The sequence below is a fragment of the Dipteris shenzhenensis genome, chromosome 9 (genome assembly GCF_047967505.1).
Source record: "Dipteris shenzhenensis isolate YYH24624 ecotype China chromosome 9, Dip_SZ_1.0, whole genome shotgun sequence".
Taxonomy (NCBI): Eukaryota; Viridiplantae; Streptophyta; class Polypodiopsida; order Gleicheniales; family Dipteridaceae; genus Dipteris; species Dipteris shenzhenensis.
Window position 1 is genome coordinate 8169543 of NC_141604.1, and position 24611 is coordinate 8194153.

General features: G+C 46.8%; 1 protein-coding gene across 1 annotated transcript in view; it reads right to left on the reverse strand.

The window, feature by feature from the left end:
* ASHH1 (SET domain group 26) overlaps nt 1-24190 on the reverse strand; it is a 48520-nt gene extending 24330 nt beyond the window's left edge. Inside the window, exons 1-5 of the mRNA XM_087379385.1 lie at nt 23780-24190; nt 12214-12272; nt 11301-11365; nt 10999-11155; nt 10069-10155 (exon numbers count right to left, since the gene is read on the reverse strand). Coding sequence (XP_087235511.1) covers nt 10069-10155; nt 10999-11155; nt 11301-11365; nt 12214-12272; nt 23780-23852 — 441 coding nt within the window. The 5' untranslated portion in view covers nt 23853-24190. The remainder of the gene's footprint in view (nt 1-10068; nt 10156-10998; nt 11156-11300; nt 11366-12213; nt 12273-23779) is intronic.
* Between the last annotated feature and the right edge of the window lie 421 nt (nt 24191-24611).

Consider the following 24611-nt stretch of genomic DNA (forward strand, 5'->3'; position numbering starts at 1 on the left):
CTATTGCCCCTAGGAACTAGACACGTGGTGCACATTTTTATTAATAGAATAAGTGTCACATGTCCAAATTCGATGCCGTCTAAAGCAATGGCTCCACCTCGACGAGTCCTATCTACTGAGATGATCCACCGCCATAACAAATCGATCGGTGTCCATCATAAATACATATACATGTTACACCATTGGCGTATAATATATAATGATGTTTTAATGTCTACTAATCACGGATTAGTGATTTCTCTTGTCATGACATCATGTACTGCCCACGTGGCAACCCCATGCCTATTACTACCTTACGGTCCCCCTCCCCAACGATGCACTCCTCATTTGGGGGCTCACAAGCCAGGGGCTAACCAATCCTATTCCTCCAACACCCCCTCTTACCGACCTACATTGGCCCGATCCCAATCTGTCGATAAAGATGCTCCAGTAGCTCTCGTATCGAGCCCTCTAGAACACTTTGGCATCGTCATAGTTTTCTCCTGGCTCTTCAACAATGGCTCCTACTCCGCCACATCCAATTCTGCTTTCACACACCATTTTGATACACAGGTCCATCTTTGGCAACACCTAATAGCACCCACGAACACGCCTCTGAACTTGAGCTCTCCAAGTACTAGCATCCTCCAACTGTCTCCTTCATGATGGGTGAACAGCCTAAAGCCCTCCAAGCACCAAGCTCTCAAGGTCTGTTTCAACCCATCCTCCGTCCGGCTAGGTCTACAACCAAACAATTTACCCGAGACATCATATCCCAATCACAAATCCAGATTACTTGGACCATCAAGCTCCAATTGTGGTTCTGTATTAATGTCCCCTCAAAGTCACAACCACCATCTTACTTGGCATCCTCAAGTCATGTCCAGGAATTCCCCTCTGCTTCAGTAACACCAGTGAAGCACCCAAATGACTCCAAGCACTCATCATTGTCCGTCACCTTCACAAAGGATCCTGACTCCTTTTCTGACCAATCTTAAATGTCTAACATTCTTACAGTATCATCAAAGTCCACATATCCAATCTCAGCAGCACTCGGAGTTTTGCCACCAAAAAAAGTTCTCTTATCACCGGCTGAGCTGACTCCTCTGACTCTGAGCTGGCACCCTTCTTTTAATCAGCCTTCTTCTTTTTGCAATCTTTCACAAAATGCCCTGACTCATCGCAATAGAAGTACTTCCTTCCTTTCTTTGTCTTTTTTTATTGTCTTCATCTTAAGAGTCCTCTCCGTCGTCAGATTTGGGCTTGCCTTTGCCAGCCTTACCCTTGCCCTAGCCTTTGCTCCTGTCCTGAGCTATTAGGGCCTTGTCATCCTTATCTATGCCATCGTACTTCTTTTCCCGAGGTTCTTGATGCAACAGCTCCTCGAAAGACACCGGCGCCGCCCTATACCCTGCGTTCATCGTAGTCACAAAACTACTATAGCTCCGAGGGAGCATTTCCAACAACAACCTTGCCATCTTAGTCGAGCTCTCGTCCTTAGACCAATAGCCGCTAGTTGATCTCCCAACACCTTCATCTTGGTGATGTGGTCCTATATTGATGCCCCTTCATCCATCCTCATGCCGTACGGCTCTGTCTCGAGGTCCAAGGTTCTCACCTCATTGTTGAGCTCATACATATCCCTCAATGTCGTCCAGACCTTGAAAGAAGTGTTCGCCATCTTTTCTTTTTTTTTGCAAAAAGAGACTTCTATTAAGTATTAAAGAAAACCGTTAGAGCAAGCTCCATACGGGATACACCATGCAATGCATGAAAAGCTCAAGAGCCAAAAAGAAAGGATTGGGGCCGATAGTGCCATCTCAATCCAGTAGAAACCTTCGAGAAAAAGGGAGAACCCCTCCAAACTCGAAGAAATATAGTGCTCCTAGAAGAGGCTACCCGTGAAGGGCCCTGCATGCTAGCCCATATGGCTATCAAAGTGTGAACCATGTTAGTCCAAATACCCGTGAACACCTGTGATGGGTGTATCTGGGTGTCATCCAAGGCCTCATCTGGCTCTCCAAATCTGCCAAGAGGAAATGCTGGCCAAAATCTCCCAAGCAATGTCCACTAAAGCATGAGAAGCTCTAAATGAAGTAAGTGGTACATCCTGAAGAGAGCAGGGCTCTATCACCTGCTGGCGGACCGAGAGTGCCCAAGAAGAAGGCTCACCCTCATAAAACACCTTTGGCCCAGTAAGGGATAACCATGCGACCAAGCCCCAAGTCATGAAGAAAGGGGAAGTATGAAAAATGCTAAGTATCCGAGCAACCCCTTTCCAAACAGTCCTCGCCTGACTGCAGTCCCAAAGGCAATGTCGCACTGACTCCTTTGCAAAATGACAGCGAGGGCAAGTGGGATCAGCCCCAAATCGTGATCTCCACAGGTTCACTGCAATCCCTCCATGAATAGAAAGCCAAAAGAAAAGAGTGATCTTTCTATTTCTGAGAGATTTCCAAAGCCTCCTCCAAAAATTCATACGCAAATCTGTGATGATGAAGAAGCTGTCCCAATGGGGGGCTCTGGAAGGAATCCAACCCCTACTGCTCAGCTGAAATCTCCTGGCATTACCAACCGTGAAACGAAAGAAGGGAATCCCCCTCTCTCGGTGCCCATGATCTATCCACTCCCACTCTCCTAGGTCCCACTGCAAGCACCTGATAGGTGCACCTCCATATAACCACAATCTCCAGGATCCCAGGGCCAAGAGCAGAGGGTCGGGGTCTAAGTACCACTGCAAGCCCACTCCATGGTCCACAAAACCAGCAATCCTCACAAGCTGAAAGTCAACCTCTAGAAGAATGTCATCCGTGGATCTAGAGAGTATATCCACTCCCACTCTCCTAGGTCCCACTGCAAGCACCTGATAGGTGCACCTCCATATAACCACAATCTCCAGGATCCCAAGGCCAAGAGCACAGGGTCGGGGTCTAAGTACCACTGCAAGCCCACTCCATGGTCCACAAAACCAGCAATCCTGACAGGCTGAAAGACAACCTCTAGAAGAATATCATCCGTGGATCTAGAGAGTATACCTCCATCCCCAACGTCAAAGACCAGTGCATCTTCCGCGAGACCTCGAAGAGAGCGATCACCTGTAGAGGAACTGCTGTCCTCGAAAAAGCTCCCATCCAAGTGGTGGAAGTAATAGGCATCTCAACTATCCATTCCACCGGGATGGTTGCATCTATCTGCTGAATCCTGCGTGCTAACCCTCTGAGGTGACTCACAGAGTGTAGTCTCTAATCCTCAGGTAGCCTGATAAATGCCTTCCAAGTGCCTATTGTGTAGGCGGGGCCTCTCTCCCATCTAGACCACTGCATGTAATGGGAAGTGCCCAGTGGTCTGCCATGCTCATCAAGTATACTATCGTTCCAAATGATCGGCTGCCTATCAATCTCTTCGAGGGTAGAGAACGGAACCCTTCGAAGAGTGTTCCTGAAGCTCCCCCAAGCTTTCAGGATGGCAGTCATGAGAGGAGAGGCAGGAGATCTGAGAGGGGCGGAAGTAAAAATCCAGCAAGGGCTGTCTACCCAATCATCTCCCAAGGTAGGTGTGCAAGCCTGAAAGCGTCCAAAAAAGAAATCCTTCCAAGGTTCCTGCCCAGGCATGAGTCCCCTCACCACCACCTTACAAAGCAATGCCCTGCACTGCAAGTCCGAGTCAATGATATTAAGGCCCCCTTCACATGTAGGGAGAATAATGGTCTCCCAGGCCACCCTCGCTGCAACATCTGCCGTGCCATCAAGTCCACTCCATAAAAAATTCATGACTAGTCTAATGAGCTGAGTGATGCAATCCCTAGACCGGCACCAACAAGAACATAAATCAGGCGGTGGCCAAAAGAACCCGGTTCACTACCACAACTCTAGATGCAAGGTCGAGTTTGGCTGAGCTCCAAAAAATGAGCTTTTTCCTTTTACTCTCCAGTACTTGGGCAAACTGTTGTGCTGGAGAGATGCCCAATCCTACCTGGCATCCCAAATACCTGACAAGAACACCCCTCTGAATCCAGGAAAAGCCAATATCAACTCCCGAGCCTGAAGTGTCCTCATCACTGATCCAAAAGCCAAAGGATTTATGCCAATTAATGTGTGCCCCTGCAGCTGAGCAAAAGATATCCAAGGCTGTCCGGAAAGAATCAAGTGACTGCGAAGAGGCCTTAATAAAAATAGCAGTGTCATCAGCCAACTCACAACATTAGGCAAGGCCAAACTTTCGTAAATCTTTAGGTGGCTTGTTGGCCCTCCGGGCCATTTGTAGCCTCCTTTTTCAACCTTGTGTGTTGTTGTTCTAAGAGCAGCGGTTGAGCCATTTTCAACTACAAGATCTTACCAGTAATATAAAAAACTCAGTTGCTGAATCCCGGTGTCATTACACCACCTCCTTCATCACACGTGAAGAGTATCTCATCACCTGCATCCCTGCAATTGTTGGAATAGGATTGGTCACCTCCCCACTTGTGAGCCCCATAGGGGGGGTGGACCATAGGGTAGTACTAGGCATGGGGCTGCCACATGGGCCGTGCATGAGCTGTCATATGGGCAGCAGAGAGAATGTGGAAGTACGTGGCAGAGGAGAACTACCATGGAGGGCACATCTGGTTCCAGATGCTGTTCAAACGTGGAGGGGTACACACGGAAACCAGTTCAGCAAGGTTATTGGGACCCTAGGGGCTTGGGAATGAGGCAGGATTATGGGCAGGCCCGCCTGGGCAGTGGCAGCCAGCCATGTGGCTAGGCAGGGCCAGCAAAAGACCTGTAAATGAGGCCCTAGAGGGGTATTTAAAGGCTGGAAGGCTGAGTCGGCTACAGGGCCTGTCCCAGTTGGTTTTGTGGTAGGGGCAAACAGCCCTATAAAAGGGAAGCCCATTCGCCTCATTTCATCATCACTTGGAGCAGCAATCCAAGAGCATGAAGGAGCAGCAGGAGGACCAAATTTGGGCCTATACTAGGATGTGAAGGAGGCCTACAATGGTAGCAGATTCAGCTCAAGCTGCTGCCCACTTAGGCTGGTATTCTGACATAAGGTGGAAGAGATCCTTTGGACAGAGAGTCAACATGTGCTCAGTGGAGCACGCAGGCTCAGAGATCTAGAGGTGCCTCGCATATAGGAGAACCTTTTGGTATTGTATCTTGTCCAGTTTGTGGACAGACGGAAATATATAAGTGTTGCTTTTATATTTTTCTTTGAGGGCACAATCTATTTGCTAGCACGCATACAAATGAATGGTTTTTGAAGTACACACGTGTTGATGAAGCTTGATTCCATAGTGAAACACTTCCGTGTCGAATTCCTAGGCTATCTATCAGTCTTTCTCCGTAGGATACCCTCTGGTGGGATTTCATTTTCTAACATGGTATCAGAGCCATGACAGAAGTTCTCGAAAAATGGAGCTTGAAGGCAAGGACCTTGCTGAAGGACAACCTTGATTCATTGCTCGGAGGAATTAGCTTCAGTGTCTGAAGGATTCACCCAGGCGGGAGGCTCAGGTTTAGGCAGTCGTCTGAAGGATTGTACCCAGGTGGGTGGCTCTAAACTCTTTACCTCTTTCGGTTCAATAGATGCCAGATCCCAAATTTTGGTGCGATGGGCAAGCTCGGCGGGACTAACTAACCGTTGTGGAAAATGAAGTTTCGGAGCCACTTAGTGTTGAGGGAGTCGTGGGGGATTGTGAGACAGGGATGGAGTGATACCATAACTACTCCAGCCACATCATCTCGATGGCGGTGACAACACCAGCAAACCCTGTATTAGTGAGAGCATGGCATATCCGGGATGCGGAAGCCTTGGCTATCATTGTGGGTAAGACGGCGGATATGGTGCTGCCTCATATTCAGATGACGAACACTAAAACTGTTGTCCTCCCTCCTCCTGCTGCTGCTCCCCGCTCCTCCTGCTGCCCTCCCTTCAACTCCCCTCCTTGCTGCCTCCTCCCTCCCCTCCATCCCTACCTGCTGCCCCTTCCCTTCCCCTCTCCTCCCCTCCCTTTCCCCCCCGCGCTGCTGCTGTAGCCCCTCCCCCGCTGCTATCTCTCCCCCCCCCCACTGCTGCCTGCGCTGCCCCCCGGCGCTGCTGCTCCCGCACCCCCCCGCACTGCTGCTTGCAGCCCCCCCCCCGCGCGCTGCTTGTCTGCTACCCCGTCCCTCTCCTCCTCTCCCCCCCTCCTTCTCTCCTCCCCTCCCTCTCTCCTCTTCACTCCTCCCCCTCTCCTCTTGCTGTCCCCTTCCCTTCTCTCCCTCCCCCTTGCTGCCCTCCCTCTCCCCCCTTCCAGCTCCCCCCTTCTTCAACCTCCCTGCTCCTTCAACCTACCCCCTTCTTCTTCTAGCTTGTTCTCTCTCCTCTCTCCCTCCTTCCTTCACCCTCTCCCTTCAGGTGTACCACTATTTTTTTGGGGGTCTCCTGGGCATCAGGAAAGCGGACGGAGTTTTTTTTTGGGTGTTTGAGTCGGCCTTCCACACCTTGATTGACGAATGGGCACCTACTCAGTCAATCCGTTACTGCACACACCGGCCGCGAGAACCGTCACATTTTCAAAAGACGAGCTGCAGCAGTTGCAAAGGACTTGGAGCATGAGTGTTCCACAACTCTCTTCCCACGCATCTTTGGTTCACACCCCTCCAGATCACAAGCTAGAGATTGGATGCTTGCGGTGCTTCCCCGGGAGCTCGCCCCCCACCTTAAGGATGTTCGTTTGTTGGGGCGAGGTTTTTTTCAGGTGTGCCTAGATTCCCTGGACGTTACGAGAGACTTGCTACAAGCTGGGTTTCTATTTCTAGGCTACAGGAGGATCTTTTTGTTTCCCTTTCAACTGGGCTTTCACCCAGTTGAAGAGGACAACCAGGGAGTTTCTGTTTTCATCAGGTTTCCTAGTCTCCCCTCAGTTTATCACCGGCTTCTTTCAGTTATTGGCGAGAGGTTTGGTGTGGTAGCAGAGATCCCCCCTCTTCCTACCGAGCCCTCTTTGGCTGTTGAGGCGATCAGGATGGATGGGGTACCCAGGGTTAGGGTCATTGTCCAGGACCCTAATATTTCAAATGACCACATCATGCTACAGCGACTCGATGGGTCATTCTTCCGCCAGAGATTTGAGGTTGCAGGTCGACAGGACCAGTGCAAGATTTGCAGATCCTCGGGGCACTTCGCCAGAGATTGGCCAAAGAAGCAAAAGAGGCCCAGAAAGCAACCAGCTCGTACTAGCTTACAACAGAGAGCAGGAGCAAGACCTACCGCTCCACAGGCACCGCCTCAAACACGGGCTCCTCCTACGGTTGCTCGAGTCCCTCCTGCACCCCGCACCACCTCTAGCCCACGGTGGGTTAGGCCCTCTACTTCAAATCATACTTCCGCCGCTTCGGAGGCTACCCCCTTGGAGCCTCGGGAGGCTAATGCCTTGGAGCCTAGTGTTCAGGAGCCTTCTTCCACTCCACCCTAGGATCAGGCTGTACCTCCCTCAGCAGCCCAGGTTATTGGCACCTCATCCGCATCACTTCTTGATCATGACCTAGTACAGGTGTCTCCTTCCGTGGATAGAGGGAAGGGGGTCTTACATTCTCTCCTTGCTTCGGTAGGAATCCTTCAGACCCCCTCCCCAGGACTGGCTCAGCGGAACTCCTTTTTCGCTCTTGAGGACCTCTCTGACCTCCCAGATGATGATATTGTACCTTCCACTTTCGGAGAGCCAGTTATCGACATCCCTATTGAGAGATCTTTCTCTCTCTCTCACCTATGGACTTTCCTCCCCTTGGACCTCGGGTGTATGGCAGGAGGTCAGCTCCGATGGAGGGTTCTTTTTTCGCCACCAGGTCGGGTAAGGTATTCCAACCCGCTTCCTCTCGCCCATGAGGATAGCCAGTTGGAATATACAGGGATGGGGCGGCATCCCTCATTGCCGTCGCAGACAGCTCATCAGGAATCAGCTCCATCCAAGTGTGTCAGGAGGTTCCTTAGACATTCTTTTTCTTTAGGAACACAAACTGGATGCTAGAGATTGCTCCAAGTCAGGTAAGCTACTTTTAGGCCGGACTTTTTGGCTTCCTGCCTTGGGAACCAGAGGAGGTACATGCATATCAGTTTCAGATTCTATTCTCCCTCTGGTCATTGGACACGGTATCATCACCCCCTCCAGGGCTCAGTGGATTTTACTTTTGATTGACGGACGTAAGGTTGGTTTTCTCAACCTCTACGCTCCGAACAACAGAGGGGACCGTGTTCTTTTTTGGAAAGAGTTGCTCTCGTGGGTTGACATTGCAGATTCGTGGATTATTGGAGGTGACTTCAACATGGTTGAGGCACCATCCGATAAGCAAGGGGGCAGAGAAGGCGGTATTCATTCCCTCAAGAGAGCAACTTGGGATGCCTTCTTGTTCAGGTTCAGTGGTAGAGATGTTTGGTCAGATGATGCATTTCATATTCAGCCTCAATCACTTTTGTTTTCGTGGTCGAACCGTAGGGTGCAGATGCCTAACCATGCTCAGATTGACAAATTCTATGTGGATGACTGGGCTCTTGATAGAGAGGGGGACAGTTTGCATTGCACCTAGTGTTTCCATCTCCAACCATTTTCCGGTAGTTTTGTCTATCTCAGAGCCCCATCTGAGAGGACGGTATCACAGTATCAAGATCCCCGATGCCTTATACACAGATGAGACTCTCACAGCGGCAGTCTTGGAGATCTGGGTTTCTCACTTGCAAGGGGGTGGCCGATACTTCACATGTGGCCACAGCACTTGCCAGTATAAGCGACTTTTATTACTCTGTCGCTAGTGCTCAGCGAGGTGAGGTACTCAGGCGGGAGATTGGTATCCGTCGGCAATTGGCAGCCTTGCAGAGGGAGGAGCAGAGACGACCTTCAGATGCTTGGATACAGGAGCGCCTTGCTACAGCAAGGGCTCACTTGCAAACATTGCTTGATCAACGAGCAGAGTATGCCTTTCATGCACGGGAGTCCTTTTGGATACAGATGGGAGGGAGAGTCAATAAATAGTAGAGAGAGTGTCACGCAGCTTATTGACTCTGACGACGTTTTGCAGTCTCATTTGGATACCGTCATGCACTTAGCGACAGATTTTTATGCCTCCCTTCTTTTTGCAGATCCTGACACACAGGCTAGAGATGTGGCTAGAGATGTAGTTTGGCAGAGTTTACCTGTGTTGGTCACACCAGAGATGATATGCTCACTTGTTGATGCACGCTTTACCAACAGTTTAGGACTGCTCTCTCCGCCCTTCATAAGGACAAGTGCCTGGTTCCGATGGTCTTACTCCATCTTTTTTTACAGCCTTTTGGGATATGATAGGTGATCATATTACTTCAGCCCTGCAGGGCATTTGGGACTCGGGTGAGATGCCTGACTCACTGACCGAGGGACTCATACACCTTATCCCGAAAGGTGGCAATAGGAATTCTGTATCCCATTGGAGATTCATCACTCTTTTGGGCACTCTATACAAAATCCTTGACATGGCGAACAACATCCGATTGCCCCCTTCTTCCAGACCTCATCCATGATACTGAGATAGGCTTTGTGTATGGCAGGAGCATATTTGATAATATCTTTTCCTTTTGGGAAGCCACTGAGTGGGCTATGCAGAGCAGGTAGAGGCTGGCAATTCTACTCTTGGACTTTGAGAAAGCCTATGACAGAGTAGATTGGGGTTTTCTTGAGGGCACTCTTCTACGATATGGATTTTCAGATGCATGGATTAGAGGGGTGGCCTCCCTTTACAGATCGGCCAACAGCCAGGTTTTGATTGGAGGGGTAAGGGGTGACAGGTTTCAGATTACCAGGTCAGTTCATCAAGGATGCCCTTTAGCCCCCTTCCTCTTTCTTTTTGTGGCACAAGCTATGAGTATCTTCCTTAGATCTCAGGCTGATCTTTATGGGCTGAGATTGCAGGAGCTTCTTGACTGTGAGTTGCAATACATAAGCTAGAAGATTGGAGTGGCCAAAGCCGATCATAATAATTAGATTTGATGACATGACCATTTCATTCAAAAAAAGCACGACGGTTTGAAATCAAGCAAGCAACTCCCCAAAAAAAAGATTCAGTCAAACACAATCATGTGGGAGCAGCAATCTGAGTATACCTTCACAGCTTGATCTGCTAAGAGACCCCACCCTCTTTCATCAGTCTTTACCAGCTTCGTTTTGACATACTTTCTCCGTTGAAATCTCTGCAGACATTTCAAATAGAATGACAGTTTTGAAGGATGCCCAGAAACTTCGGGAACAAATATATATCAATTTTGTAGGTAACAAAAAAGGGAACCTTACATCAACATTTGTCTTCTGAATTCATTTACAACCAAAGTTGTCATCTATCCATTTAGGATAGTTTCACATCACATCGAGAGTCTGGAATATAGGCATGCCATAGGGAATAACGCATTTGCTATCTGAATGGTATGCCTTGATTTTGAGAGATAGTGAATAAGGCATCTAATGTTTGATTGGGTACAAAAGAAGAATCTCATATGATCAAGGTAAATTTGCCCTGACAAATCCTATACAAGCAAAACGTTTGAGCTTACAGTACCTACCCAGCTGAGACCAATCACATACATCACACATGCAAGGGATTCTATATTATTGCATCTCTAGCAAAGTCACCAGCACCGTACGGTGGGTGTAGAGGTGGGTGTAGACCAATGTACAAGTATATGCTCTCCCATGCACACACCCACTCACACCACAACCACTAAATGCTAGTTAAAAGGTACTCCCCATTCTCTTCATCCAAGTTACAACTGCTCGTGAAGACGAGTTTTTCCTTTCAGTCTGTCCCAACGAACTCATGAAAAAAGCTTTGAAAAGGTGGCCATAAGGGCAGGATGCTGCTAAAAATAGAAAAAATTATCACAGTATCACAAAATCCCATATTGTAAGTGGATACAATGTAATAAATCTCAGGTCAAAGAGAAGTAACCCTCATGTCAAAAAAGTTTGGTGAAAACCATGACAAAAAGAGAATGTATTCCTTATATTCATGACATAAAAAACGAATTACCAATACATACCTGATTTTTACAAAGTTCTCCACAAGGACAGAAGCCTGGTGTGCATTCATTGCTGGTGAGAACATTTAAACATCGATCTCCACAAGCAGATTCAGGATCACCTTTCAAAACTTTGCAAGAACATACAGGTATATCATCCTCCACCAGCTGCTTATGCCTAATTTCAAACTAAAAAAGTCACCGAATGTCAGCTTAGACAAAAAAATCCAATACCAAAAATTTTAGCATTAATAGAATCACAAAATGGTACTACCAAATCTCCAACAAGGATTACCAAAAAAGAGATTCTGGAGCTAGCTTACCCACGGTGGACAAACTCATTGCATTCAATATGCGTGTATGGTAGTGGTATGTCCGTTAATATAGTCTGCAAACCATAGAACACAAGTAAAAAGGATGAAACCGAACATGATGACTAAGATCCCAGTATATACCTTTGTAAGACTACAATATATCCAATCGTACAAATTTAGACTAAGATCCCACTTAGCCTAGAATGTTTAAAATTTTTCACAAGGAAAAATGTTCAATTGGTTATTTGCGTTCTAGGGTAACACTTTTTCCTTTTCATAAATAATCATAACAAGTTTGGAAAATGAATACTTGAGAGTCCTAGTGTTAAGCCGACGTGAATATCTATTCTATCACATAGAAAAGCAAATACATGGATAATTCTTTCGGTGATTGGTTATTCGATGGTAGAAAGAAATGATATCCACTGCATAAGAGCCTGTACCAGCACGCCTGCTGCTTCCAACAGTCTTTTGGAATTCCATACATGAGGGTGCACAACACGAAATTACTAAGTTGCCTCCTCAGCCAGGAATCAGAAAACCCCCTATCTCCCACAAGTGGTGGCATTCCCAAAGCTTACACATACAGCATGCTTGTCACTTGCAGAGTCTCCTCCCGTCCTCTTGTCTGCATGCTTACCATGCTCTTTCAATGACAGATATCATTCTTTGTTTCCTTCCCTCTTTTTTTTCTTGCCCGCCTTACTTTCTCTGTTCTCTTCATTAAAATACTAAGCATCAACTTGAGATGTGCACTTTCCACTGCTCGAAAAAAATCCTTTCGTTGCAAAGATAAACATTTTGGTGAATTTAGCATGCTTGCTAACTCAACACAGTACACACAAGAAAACCAAACAAAATCAGACTCAAACTCAAACCATATTGCACAAAATGATTAGGATCATGGAGAAGAGGGAAAAACCTTCTTTCGTGGTCTACTAATGCCCAACTTTGGCCTTTTGACTCTCTCTGATCGCAAACCTGCACAAAAAAAGAAAGGTGATCCTTTGTTGGACACTTATGAAGCAAAACTTCCCTTACATTTTTTATTACACTATGTGAGCTCTTCAAGTCTTCAAGTCTCCAACCCAAAGGGATAAAAAGGATTTAAAAATTGTACTCCTAGTAGTTTTTTCTTTTTATTTACCACTTTCAAGATTTTAATACAAGGCATTCAATACCTGTTGCAAAGAGGCAATTAGGATGTTTCACAACTAAAGCAAAGTTGCAGAGCATTTATATATCTACATGAATCCACGAAGCCCAAATTCATCCTCTAAAAACACAACAAGTTTCAATCTCATGATAGTCATTCATAAGGCTAACTCCATCATGTTGAAAAGGTCACCTCCCCATCTGTAAACCCCCAAATGAGGAGAGCATGGGGGGGGTGAACCTAGGGTTTGAGGGAGTGCCACATGGGCAGCATCCTGGCTGCCATGTGAGTGCTAGTCAGACAACAAAGAGTGAAAAACCAGGAGACATCAGCATGGCTGCGTCAGAAGCATAGTTGCCAGCCGAAACGAAAACGGAAGAAACAGAAGAAACGGAGTTTTCAGCTCCCGCTGAAACGAAAACGGAAGAAACGGCAATATGATACAATTTATGTATAAAATTTTATTTTTTATACGTAATATAATTATCAATAGAATGCAAATCATACATAATACAATTATCTATACTTGAAGCATCATGCATGCTTCTATGATTCTAAATTTCTATGATAATTGATCTATCTCGTATCATCTATTATCCATGAATGATGCTTCAACAATCAACATGTGTCATGAACTAAGTTCTAAGTTCCAAGTTCCAAGTTCTAACAAGTTTGAAGTTATCACAATCCAAAGTTTGAAAGGGAGGATGCAGAGGTGAGAAAGGATGGAGAGGTAGAAGGAGGATGGGGAGGTGAAAGAGGATGGAGAGGTAGAAGGAGTCGGAGGAGGAGGATGAGAGGTAGAAGGAGGATGGAGAGGCAAGAGACGAGAGGTAGTGGAGGGATGGAGAGCAGGCTGAGGATGGAGAGCAACTGCCAGCCTGCAGGATGGAGAGGATGGAGAGCAGGTTGCAGCCTGTAGGGTGGAGAGCAACCTGCTGAATGGAGGGATGGAGAGGAGAGCAGGCCGCGGGTGCCAAGGCCCAGGAATCAAAGATGGAGAGGCTAGGGAGCAGCAGGATGGAGAGCAGCAGCACAGGAGGTGGCGGAAACGACGACATGAGGCGACGAATCGGCGAAAAATATTTTAATCAAAAGAGGGCAAAAAACAATTTAATCAAAAGAGAGCCAACCACCCCCAACAAAACAACCCCCCCCCCTTTACGCAAAGCCACCCAACAAACAAACCGACACCCACAAAACGGAAGGGAAAAAAAAAATGGTATTACGAAACGGCATTTTCTTCAAGAAACGCCGTTTCCGTTTCCTGGCAAGAAACGGCCGTTTCGTGCAACTATGGTCAGAAGACACCTTTGTGAAAGGGAGATGGCGGAGACAGGAAGTCTTGGATCTGCCCTGGCAGAAAGGATCTGATGAGGCGCATGATTGTGTGGTGATCCAGAAGAAGAGGCGCTTGCATGACAGGGTCCTTGGCAAGGTATATGGCAGGGTAAAGACCTGCAACAGGTGTCTACAGCAGCAAGGCCAGCACATGGCGCATTAATGGCGGGGGGAACCAGCAGGAGTGTCGGCCATAGAACTGGCTAGTTAGGGCTGGTTGCAGCCAGCCAACCAGGCCAGATATTGGGCAGAACTAGGGGCTGGACCCGGCCTTGAAGTGTGGGCCAAAGGCCCTAGAACAGAGGGCCCCAAAGGGGCATTTTTAGGCAGACCAGGTCAGGGCCTGGTTGGCCTGTTTGGGTCAGCCATAGGCAGCCTGACTGGTCGGCTTTTTGCCAGCCCCTTGGGGGCCTATAAACGCAGAGGCTCTTGGCCTCATTCCACATCATCTGCAGCAGCAGATCCTCAGCACACTGAAGCAGCAGATCAGCACCTATAGGGCCTACATCCAGGAGGTGTATAGGAGGCTGAAGAGCTGCAGACAAGCTAAGTTAGGGCTGCACACCTAGGCTGACATCCAGGGCAGCAAGGTGTAGAGATCAAGTCATGGTGACCAAGTCTACAGAAGCTCGACAAGGAGCACGCGGGCTCGAGTCTAGAGATAGCCGGCAGATAGGACAAGGACCTTGTGGTAAGATCAGAGGACCACACCATTGGTGGGACTCCGGATCTATCTCTTTTGTATTGAGTCCATAGCTTTGGACGGAAATATATTAGTTTTGGTGTCTTCTATATCTGGTTGGTTCATTGTCTATTGATGAGTCTGCACATCTATGTGATGCACATTAAGTAAAGAAGTTTGGGAATTACTATCAGTCTTCCGCTGTGCGTACCCTCTGTTGGGTCATTTCTAACACATCACGCATAACAAGGACTAGCTACCATGACATTGAAGGGAAGAAACACAGGAAGCAAAGTTGAATTGAGAGATGTGTTGGAAACTACAAGGGGTAAAGGTTTGTCTAAGTGACAAAACCTTATCCTAACCACACCTTATCCTAACCACTAACTGTAGTTAGGGAATCCTAACTGTGGTTAGGGGAAAAAACCTCAAATGAGGGAAAAATGTCCCTAGCCTACTGATTACATTACATTGGTCACTACCTAGAATATGGCAATAATTCTAACACCCCCCTGCAGTGCGAACGTGATTATGTACAAGGAAATGATCGATCACCAAAAGGAGATAAGTTTAGGGCACTGCGAAATGCCCTCAAACTTTTCATGTGGAAGTGCTTTGGTGAAGATGTCTGCAACATTGTCATGTGTTGACACATACATCATACTGATCTCCCCTGCATGCAACTTCTCTCTGACATAATGATAATGAACCTCAATGTGCTTCGTGCAAGCATGAAACACAGGATTCTTTGCAACTACTATAGCACTCTAACTATCAATGAGAATTGGATAAGGACCCTTCAATGAAAGATGAAGATCAGCAAATAAGCGGCGGAGCCACACACATTCAACTGTTGCTGTGAAAGCTGCCCTGTACCCAGCTTCATATGAGGAAGTAGATTGTTTCTCGCTTAGCCAAGAAATGCAAGCATTGATGGAAATGAGGAGAGGGTGAGAGACTTGATCACATGATTGAAGACAAGAGTTGAGGCATAAACTGATGTTGATAGATTGATTATCACAGCAAGTACATAGCCTCTTTTAGAGGCTGGGCAAGCCTTACAGACACCTCATAGATGAGGTCACACACAAGAGAATCTAGATCCTATAATCTACGTGAGGAATCACATCTACCACATGAGGTGGCACAAGTGGCCTCAAGACTCTTCACACTCACATAATTGTAGGACACTCCTAGGACTCTAGGACCACACACACTAGGACTCCGATTCCAACAAACCCCCCCTCGGAGCTAGGGTGAGAGACTGTGACATCATCCAGACTGTGCATCCCAGGCAATCTCAGAGGCTAACAGCTGAGCATAATTCAGAGGTTGAACCAAGCACTCTCATGGCTTAGGTGTCAACGTGATCAGAGACTCAAATCTGAGCATGGATGCATGACCAACTCATAGGTCGAGGGAGTACACCAACATCCTGGAACTCGGCCAGGCCTGATAAAGGAAAGACATAACAACCCCCCCTTGTCTCCTAATTGGGTACATGGAAGTAAGTGGAGCCTTTTATAGGACAAGGCACATAAAATGACAAATTATTATATCATTTTAGGGGAACTACCCAAGGCAGAGTACCTAACACACGTGACTCTAGAAAGCCCACTCTTCATCTATCAACTCATGGAGGGATAGACCAGAAGTAGCAGCAGTGCAGGCTTGTTCCTCAGGTCCAGAAGGTGTAGCTTCATCATCTTCGTCCTCGCTCTGCTCCGCAACCAGATTGGCATGTTCTTTGGCTTGTACCTTTGCCATTTTCTTGAAGCAACGATCCTCTGGATGGCCAAGTTTCTTACAGTAATTACATTTAAGAGGTTTTCCATTCTTCTTGGGCTTATTCTTGAGAAAGAATGCTTTGCCAGATTCGAAGGAAGATTCTGCTTTCTCTGTAAGCCTACGGTCCTCATCAATGAGATGAGCTACCATATCCTTAAAGCTCATATTGCGGCTGACTCTTAGGACAACAAGGATCTCATTGTACTTGGAAATGTCTTCAATACTGGAGAGAAGTACAGCAACTCGATCATGATCTTCAACAATGGCTCGGATGGCAGATAATTGTTGGAGAATTGACCCAAGATTGCTCAAGTGTTCATTGAGGGTTTCAGTTTCCTTCATCTTGAGCTTGAAGAGTTTTTGTTTGAGAAATACTTTGGAATTATTGATCTTATTTCCAAACAAATTCTCTAACTATTCCCAAACGTCGTTTGCTATCTTATCAAAATCCACATGGTGGATAAGGTTGTCAGCTAAAGCTAGGCCAATGATAGCCATTGCTTTATCATTTTGGTTCTGCCACCAACTGATTCTAGCATCATCACTTTGGGGTTTTGGCTCCTTGCCATTGGTGATATTCCATATCTCTTCTCGCATAAGAAGAAGCCGGAGTTTTGTCTGCCAAGTTGGAAAATTGCTCCCTGAGAATTTCTCGATGAGCAAGGAGTTTTTTATGCTATCCATTGGTGGGAAGGTCTTAGCTGTTATTACAGCCAGTGTCTAAATCCCTTACAATGTTTACTCAGATTTCAAAAAAGGCCCAAATTTTACATGGTAGAAGCTTCAATTATGCCAAAGGAAGACACAGAACAGAAAAGCCCTAAATTTTAGGGTTAGGGTTACTGCAAAAATTAGGGTTTGCAAAAAATTGGGGCTTTTCAAAATTTCCTAGAGCATAGTGTTCTAGCAACACTAGGGGAGCTTCAGACCATAAAAGCCCCAACAAATTCACCCAAAATGAGGCAAAAATCTTCAAAAACGCAGAATATCTCAGACGGACTGTTTGCTGGTCAATGGAGCTCATGTGGAGAGGCGTACGAAGAAGATCAACAGCGTAGTTCCAAAAGAAAGAGGAACATCATTAGATCAGCCCAAGAGATACGCGATGAACAACTGCAGATAAGCAATGCAGCTTCAAAGGATATGTCGGGCAGGTGACGAGTTGATGCGCTCAACCAGAGATGACGAGTTACGGTAGTACTCAGGATGCGGCGTAGAGCAACAACTCAAGTCTGTTGTGCGAGTCGATGGCCACAGCCCTCAAATCGTCAGTCGCCAAGTCAGCTCCATGGCTGGCGCCGTCGCAGGTCTAGCTACGTGGGCAACTAGAAGCAGCGTGGAAGCAACAGGTTCGGACAGAAGTCGAACCAGCAGGTGTTCGGACAGAATGGCGAGCTGCGTGGGCAACAGGAGAAGCATGGGCAGCAGGAGCAGCTGCGTGGGTAGAGAGGTGCAACAGATGACAAGCAGAGGAGCGAGCAGAGAACGAGCACAATGGCGCAGCGGAAGGAGCTCAGTTTGTCGCAGCAGAGTGACGACGACGGATGGGCAAGCGGAAGAGTGGTGAAGGATGGGCAGGACGCTTCATTGCGAGAGGTAAGGCTCAGTCCGGGAAGACCCGCTCTGATACCATTTGATGGAAATGAGGAGAGGGTGAGAGACTTGATCACATGATTGAAGACAAGAGTTGAGGCATAAACTGATGCTGATAGATTGATTATCACAGCAAGTACATAGCCTCTTTTAGAGGCTGGGCAAGCCTTACAGACACCTCATAGATGAGGTCACACACAAGAGAATCTAGATCCTATAATCTACGTGAGGAATCACATCTACCACATGAGGTGGCACAAGTGGCCTCAAGACTCTTCACACTCACATAATTGTAGGACACTCCTAGGACTCTAGGACCACACACACTAGGACCACACACACTAGGACCCTTCTTCTGAGCATAGCCTTTAGCAACCAGCCGTGCCTTATACCTGTTAATGGACCAATCTGGCCTTCTTTTGACTTTGAAAACCCATCTGGCACCTATGGCATTCTTTCCTGGTGGCAAATCCACAAGATTCCAGGTCTGATTTTTATCAATAGACTGCAACTCATCTTGCATGGCATTCATCCAATGCACATTGTCTTTGGCCTCTTCAAAAGTTTCAAGCTCTTCCTCATCAAGTTAAGTACCTGCAAAAGCTGATTCAACAAAATGAGCCCCCCTTCGTGCCTTGCTGCACTACGAGTTCTGCCAGGCAATGGAGCATCAAGCCTACTCTCCTTGAGAGTTTGGAGCAACCATTTCGAAACAGTTTTGGCTGCGTGTATTTCTGTAATCTCTTACCTGACAACATCTTCCAGCCAGTGCAGAAACTAAATCAGCCGGTGGCTAAATCGGGGCATGTGGAACTGGAGAAGCTTGCTGTAAATGCTGATTTTCAGCAGGGATTTCAGATGCGGAACCCAAAGCAATGGGTAGTAATCCCTCCAAAACATCATCTGATGTGGAAGAAGCTGGCATATTAAATTCAGCATGTGTATGTGCTGAATTTTCTGAAAAGATTACATCTCTACTGACAAAAATCTATCATGTTGTGGGATTGTAGAGACGGTAACCTTTGCTCTCTGTGGGATATAGATGCAAGCTGCCCACTGCTCAAAAATTAGCCAATCAAAGGCTCAAAATGCCACCAGAATGTCCTGCAAATGCCCAAAAAGTGCCAAAATAACAATGCAAAAATGGCAATTGTATGCAATGTCACTCCATCTGAGTCCAAAACTGCCTGCAAAAATGTGAAACAGCTTATACACTGCAAAATTGCATCCGAATGCCAAAAGCCCCAATTTCTTCAGGAAAATTGCATCCAAAGGAATGGAGATTATCTGAAAGCCCCAAATTTAGAGATAATTGCAGTGCAAAACCAAAAACTCCAATTTGCAGGATGAAATTGAGCTGAAATTGGGGCAAATCAACGAAAAGCCCCAAATTTTGCAAAATGCTCAATTCACAAAAATTGCACCAAACGTGCACAAATCTTGAATCTCAGTCAAACACTGGTTGAATCCCAAATGCGCTTGCTTACTTCAAAATCTGCAAAAGGACCCAGCAAATAGAACCTGCAAAAAGACCAGCAAATAGAACCCGTACGGAACCGTACAGATGTATGGTGCAGGTGTACGAATGAGGGAGCTGCTGGCGAGTGTATGGAACAACTGACGCAGGTGTACAAAGCAACTACCGCAGGTGTACAAGAATGCTAGCGCAAGTGTACAGATGCCGGGAACAAGTGAGCGGATGCATGTACGATGCCAGCTGCATGTACGTACGGCCAAGAACAAGGGTATGGCGTTGGAGCTCCAAATGCGTATGGCTGGGAACATGTGTACGACGCTGGAGCTGCAGGTACGTACGACGTACGGTGGTACGGCCTGACAACAGTACTGATAGGTAGCCTGTATGGATGATTGGAGGTGACAGCAGAACGGCTGGCTCTGATACCAAATAAAGGGAAGAAACGCAGGAAGCAAAGTTGAATTGAGAGAGTGTGTTGGAAACTAAAAGGGGTGAAGGTTTTGTCTAAGTGACAAAAACTTATCCTAACCACTAACTGTAGTTATGGATCCTAACTATGGATAGGGGAGGGAACCTCAAATGAGGGGAAAATGCCCCTAACCTACTTATTACATTACATTGGTCATTGCCTAGAATATGGCAATAATTCTAATAGACATCCCCACTGACGTCATCAACGCCCAACAGTGAGCGTATGTAAGAAATCCCACCAGAGGATATCCCGTAGCGAAAGACTGATAGAGCATCCCTAGGAATTACACGCAGAAGTGTTTCACTATTGAATCAAACTTCTCTACTTGTGTGTACTTCACAATCATAGATGTGTGTGCAAGCTAGGAAATAAACAGTGCATCCGAGACAAATATAGAATCCACAATTATATATTTCCGTCCAAATCGGACATAATGCAAAAAGAGATGCGGAGTCCCACAAGCCACCGATCGGGCGCAAAGACACATCATCAACTTCCATGTCTTTGAGTCAGCCCTAGGACAAACTAGGGTGAAGGAGATAGCCGATATGAGGGCAGCATGGATCGAGGGGAAGAGATGACAGAGCAGTGGAGCCTGCGACACAGAGGATGACCAGAGCCCACACAATAGAGGTCCAGCCCCATCACTACTCTACTCAGAGGAGACTAACTGACCCGAGGTGTCACCCTCGATATGGCTCATTGGATACAAAGATCCTGAAGACCACGCCCCCTGCCACAACGAAAGACAACTCGACAGCTACAAATACGTGACATCTTTGTGTTTCATCAAAGGGCTACCACAACTCCCGGATATGTCCTTGGAGCTTTCGTACTACCCACTAGAGTCTCTTGAGAGCTTTTGAGATATTTCAAGATTTTGAGACTTTGAGATTATTAGCTTAGCTTAGCACTCAGCAAGGGCCTTGGCAAGCCCTTTGCTTCAACACATAGCGGCTTGTACAAGCTATTATATTGATTGTACTTTCTCATAGGCCCTCGAGTCATCCTCCTCTATCTGGACTCCCAGATCCACTAATTGACAAATGATCGTTTTTATTCTATTTAAATGCTCTCTGAGTGTTGCACTATCCTTCATCTGGAAGCTGAAGAATTCTTGCTTGAGAAGAACCTTGGAGTTCTTGATTCATGCACCAAGCATAGTCTCAATAGCAATCCAATTTTCACGCACTGTCTTCAACAAATTGAGGTGGTGATAAAATTTCATCCCTAAAGCACGGCCTAATATTCCCAGAGCTCACTCATTTTTGTCGAAAGCATCCTAGCTAGCCTTTCCAATCGGCTTCTTATCAATGCCCGAAACCATGCCCCGCAAGCCTTTTTCCATGAGGTATGGTCGCAGACTGAATTGCCATGCAGGGAAATTAGAACCATTGTATACCACGATCTTTGCCACCGATTCAGCTTATCCAGATCCGATCATAGAAAACAACGCCTATTGGAGGCCCAGAACTTGGTACACGAGTGCCAAGAAAAGTTCGAGCGAACCTGCTCTAATACCAATAGTGAAAGCTATGCCTATTTCTACAAAGACATATGCAAAACGTCGAAGAAAGAAATCACTATGAAAACTAATAGAAAGCTTTATTACATGTAAGAACCTTAACTACAAAGCACCATCTCGGGTTCTCCTCATCCCTACGAGGCTTGTTGGAGGACCTTGACTTACATTATTAATCACAAGACCATAAAAGACTGAAACGACCGTCTACTAGGACTCTTCCTCTTGAATCCAAGACAACGAGCCATTTTATGCGTGTGATAATCCACGGGCGTTGAGGCTGGCACAGCAAATCCGTGAGCTCCAGAATTAATGCAGAATTCCACACTACAAGCATCTAGAGCAGCTGAGAGAGTTTCACCACTGATCTTGGAGGCAATATCCACCACCTTTGGCGTCCACCACCAGCCCTTCATGCATGCTTACCATGTGTAACTCTACAGTCACCCATGCAACCCTCTAGTCACCCATGCAAATCTCAACACCTAGTGGTTGCAGCCACCCAACACTGCAGAGACCTCGAACTGTGCACCCTATGTGACACACACGAGGTGGAGAGAGAGGAGCATGTGCTGATGAGATGCGCTTCTTACTACAACATTCAGAGCCGATAGCACTGCGGGTTCACTCAGGGTTTTATAGACATGCACCTGATCATAGACTACTCAAGCCAGAACTGTGCGGCAATCTTTGTGGGAGAGGACACCATACATGTCAAAATTTATGGGTCAACTCCCCGTTTCTAAGCCCCAAATGAGGAAAGCATGGGGTGTGACACCTATAGCATGATAGGGCGAATATGGAGGGAAGTAGGGTGCCATGTGGGCACAGGCTGCCAGATGGGCAGCTCATAGATCTCCTTCTTAGGTTTTCTTATGATCCACCTCTTAGGGCAGATATATCCCACAGTGGACAGCCATGGTGTTGGCCATTGTTTGGGCCACACATGAGCAATGTCATTGGGAAAGATTGCAGAAAAATTATGGCCCCATTGGGGAGGGTATGAAGGGCTGTGCATAAGCCTGCATTTAGGCAAGTGTGCAGCCCAGAATGTGGGCAGAAATTTAGCAGCCTGGGGGGGCATCTATAGACCCAAAGAGCCTGCCCTGGTTGGCCACTCTACAGAGTTGGTCAGCCAGCAGTCTGTTCCAGTTGGCCAAACTCCAAATGTGTCGGCGAGGGGGACTTGAGCCCCTATATAAATCCCCCATTGGGGGGCAGACAAGCATTGCATTGGGCTGTCAGAACAGCAGTACAGGACAGCACCAGCCACCCAATAATTCAGCAATTAGACAGGCAATAAAGGCACTAGAGAAGGCGGACCAGAGGGTGCAGCAGAGGCACCAGCAGCAGATCCTAGAACTTGCGAAGAGCTCAGGTGGTCAGAAGATCACAGCATTGCAGAAGCGAAGCTGACGGAGTGTTTTGGACTCCTCCCTAAGCCACTGAAGACCTCATTGGAGAGGCACACAGCAGCAGGACTGGGCAGCAGATTGGGCAACAATACATGGCCTCATATCCAGCACTAGTGGAGCAGCATCCCGTCATGCACTTAATGTAGATAGTGAATGCACTTTTGTATATTCGTTTTCTCAGTGGACATCTCTATTCATTATTTTGGTTGCCATATCTTGCTGTCTACTAGTGAATGCACTTTTGTATATTCGTTTTGGTCCTTTCAGTGGACATCTCTATTCATTATTTTGGTTGCCATATCTTGCCGTCTACTTCAGATCTGAGTGTGGTATTCACTTACATGTATGTGTGCACATCCCGAGTATGATCTAGAGTTCTCAAGTGTGATCTTACTTTCTGCTGCATGTTCTGACAGGATTCGAGCTAGATTTGCTAACAAGAGACACAAACTCATGAGCGTGGGTAATAACGGATTTCTTCTACATGGGAGATGCATTGACACTGACGACCACAGGGCGCAAGGCCCATAGCCTACCACAAAAAGTCACCAGACCAAGATGGTCCTATCATTCCTCATCCCAACGTCAACCACAGCTTCCTGCCAGCAGCCTGCCTCAGGTTATAATAAATTACAGGAGTCTTCAGCCTATTACTCCTTCAAACAAATTAGCGCGCTGACTGTGAAAAACTGCTGATTAATTGGGCGATCTCTTTCAATTTAAGTGCTACCAGGCTACTCTTGCGCTCCCACACGTACACAATAAAACAGTACCAAGTCTCTGTTCGAAGTAAAAAAGGGCTTGAACGCTTAGATTCCACAATTTCCGATGTGTACAATTGTATAGTTTCTCCCGTCTATAACAGCAAATGCTAATATGCGGCAAACCTCAGTCGCGCCTTCTGCTGGCCTGATCTGGCAGTCTAGAAGGCTTCCAATTGAATATGGGGTGGTGATCTCGTTCAAGGCATATCAAACATTTTTCCGAGTTAGTACAGTAGATGCATGTAACTTTGTTGTGAACAAACATACGAAGAAGGTACCTTTCTTGGTCCAGCTGCGGGTACGAGTTCTGTTCCTCATCATGGATCGCAGCTGACGCGCAGACTTCTTCATGATGGAAGATCCGAAGCGTGCTGCTGAGCTAAGGTAAACGTTGAGTGCTCAATCGTGAGCTGTGATCTAGGGCTTTATCAGCCAAGACGTACTGCCCGTTTCAAATTCAAGAGTCAACGCCAGGTCGGCGGTCCCGTCGGAAGGCCGTGGCTCGGAGCCGGTTTCACCAGTTTCCGACCCAGGATTGCGAGGTCGCGTCAATGCAACACATGGTGGACATCTCCGGTTTTATGAAAGGATCGAATGAACAAGTTGTGAGAAAAAGCACATCTGATATTTGGGGGAGACTTCTAATTTCGCCTAGATCAAAATGCAGAAATGTGAAAATAGAGATGCGGAAATGTTGCATGCTTTCTCATTATGAAGGTTGTGGATTGGATAGCTAGGATTTCTCCTCCGCCGACCCCAACTATTGACGGAGTGTTCCAAACACTAGTCGATTAGCCGTGGCTTTACCACGGCACACACCTCTCTCTCTCTCTCTCTCTCTCTCTCTCTCTCACACACACACACGCATGCACACGACCTTGTCGCATCATCATCTCCAAGCGTTGCTTCTATCGGCCCTCCATTGCAGTCAGCTCAATTGACTTGACGTTTTCATCGGCTTGCCTACTATTGCCAAACGAAGTTGCACATGGATTTATCTCATCAAGGAAATAGTCTCTCTAAGCTTGTGCCTCATTAATTAATTGGGCCAAATGAGGCCTCTTGCTGGCAAACGATAGCTTAAAAAGTTGCCTTGTGCCTCATTAATCA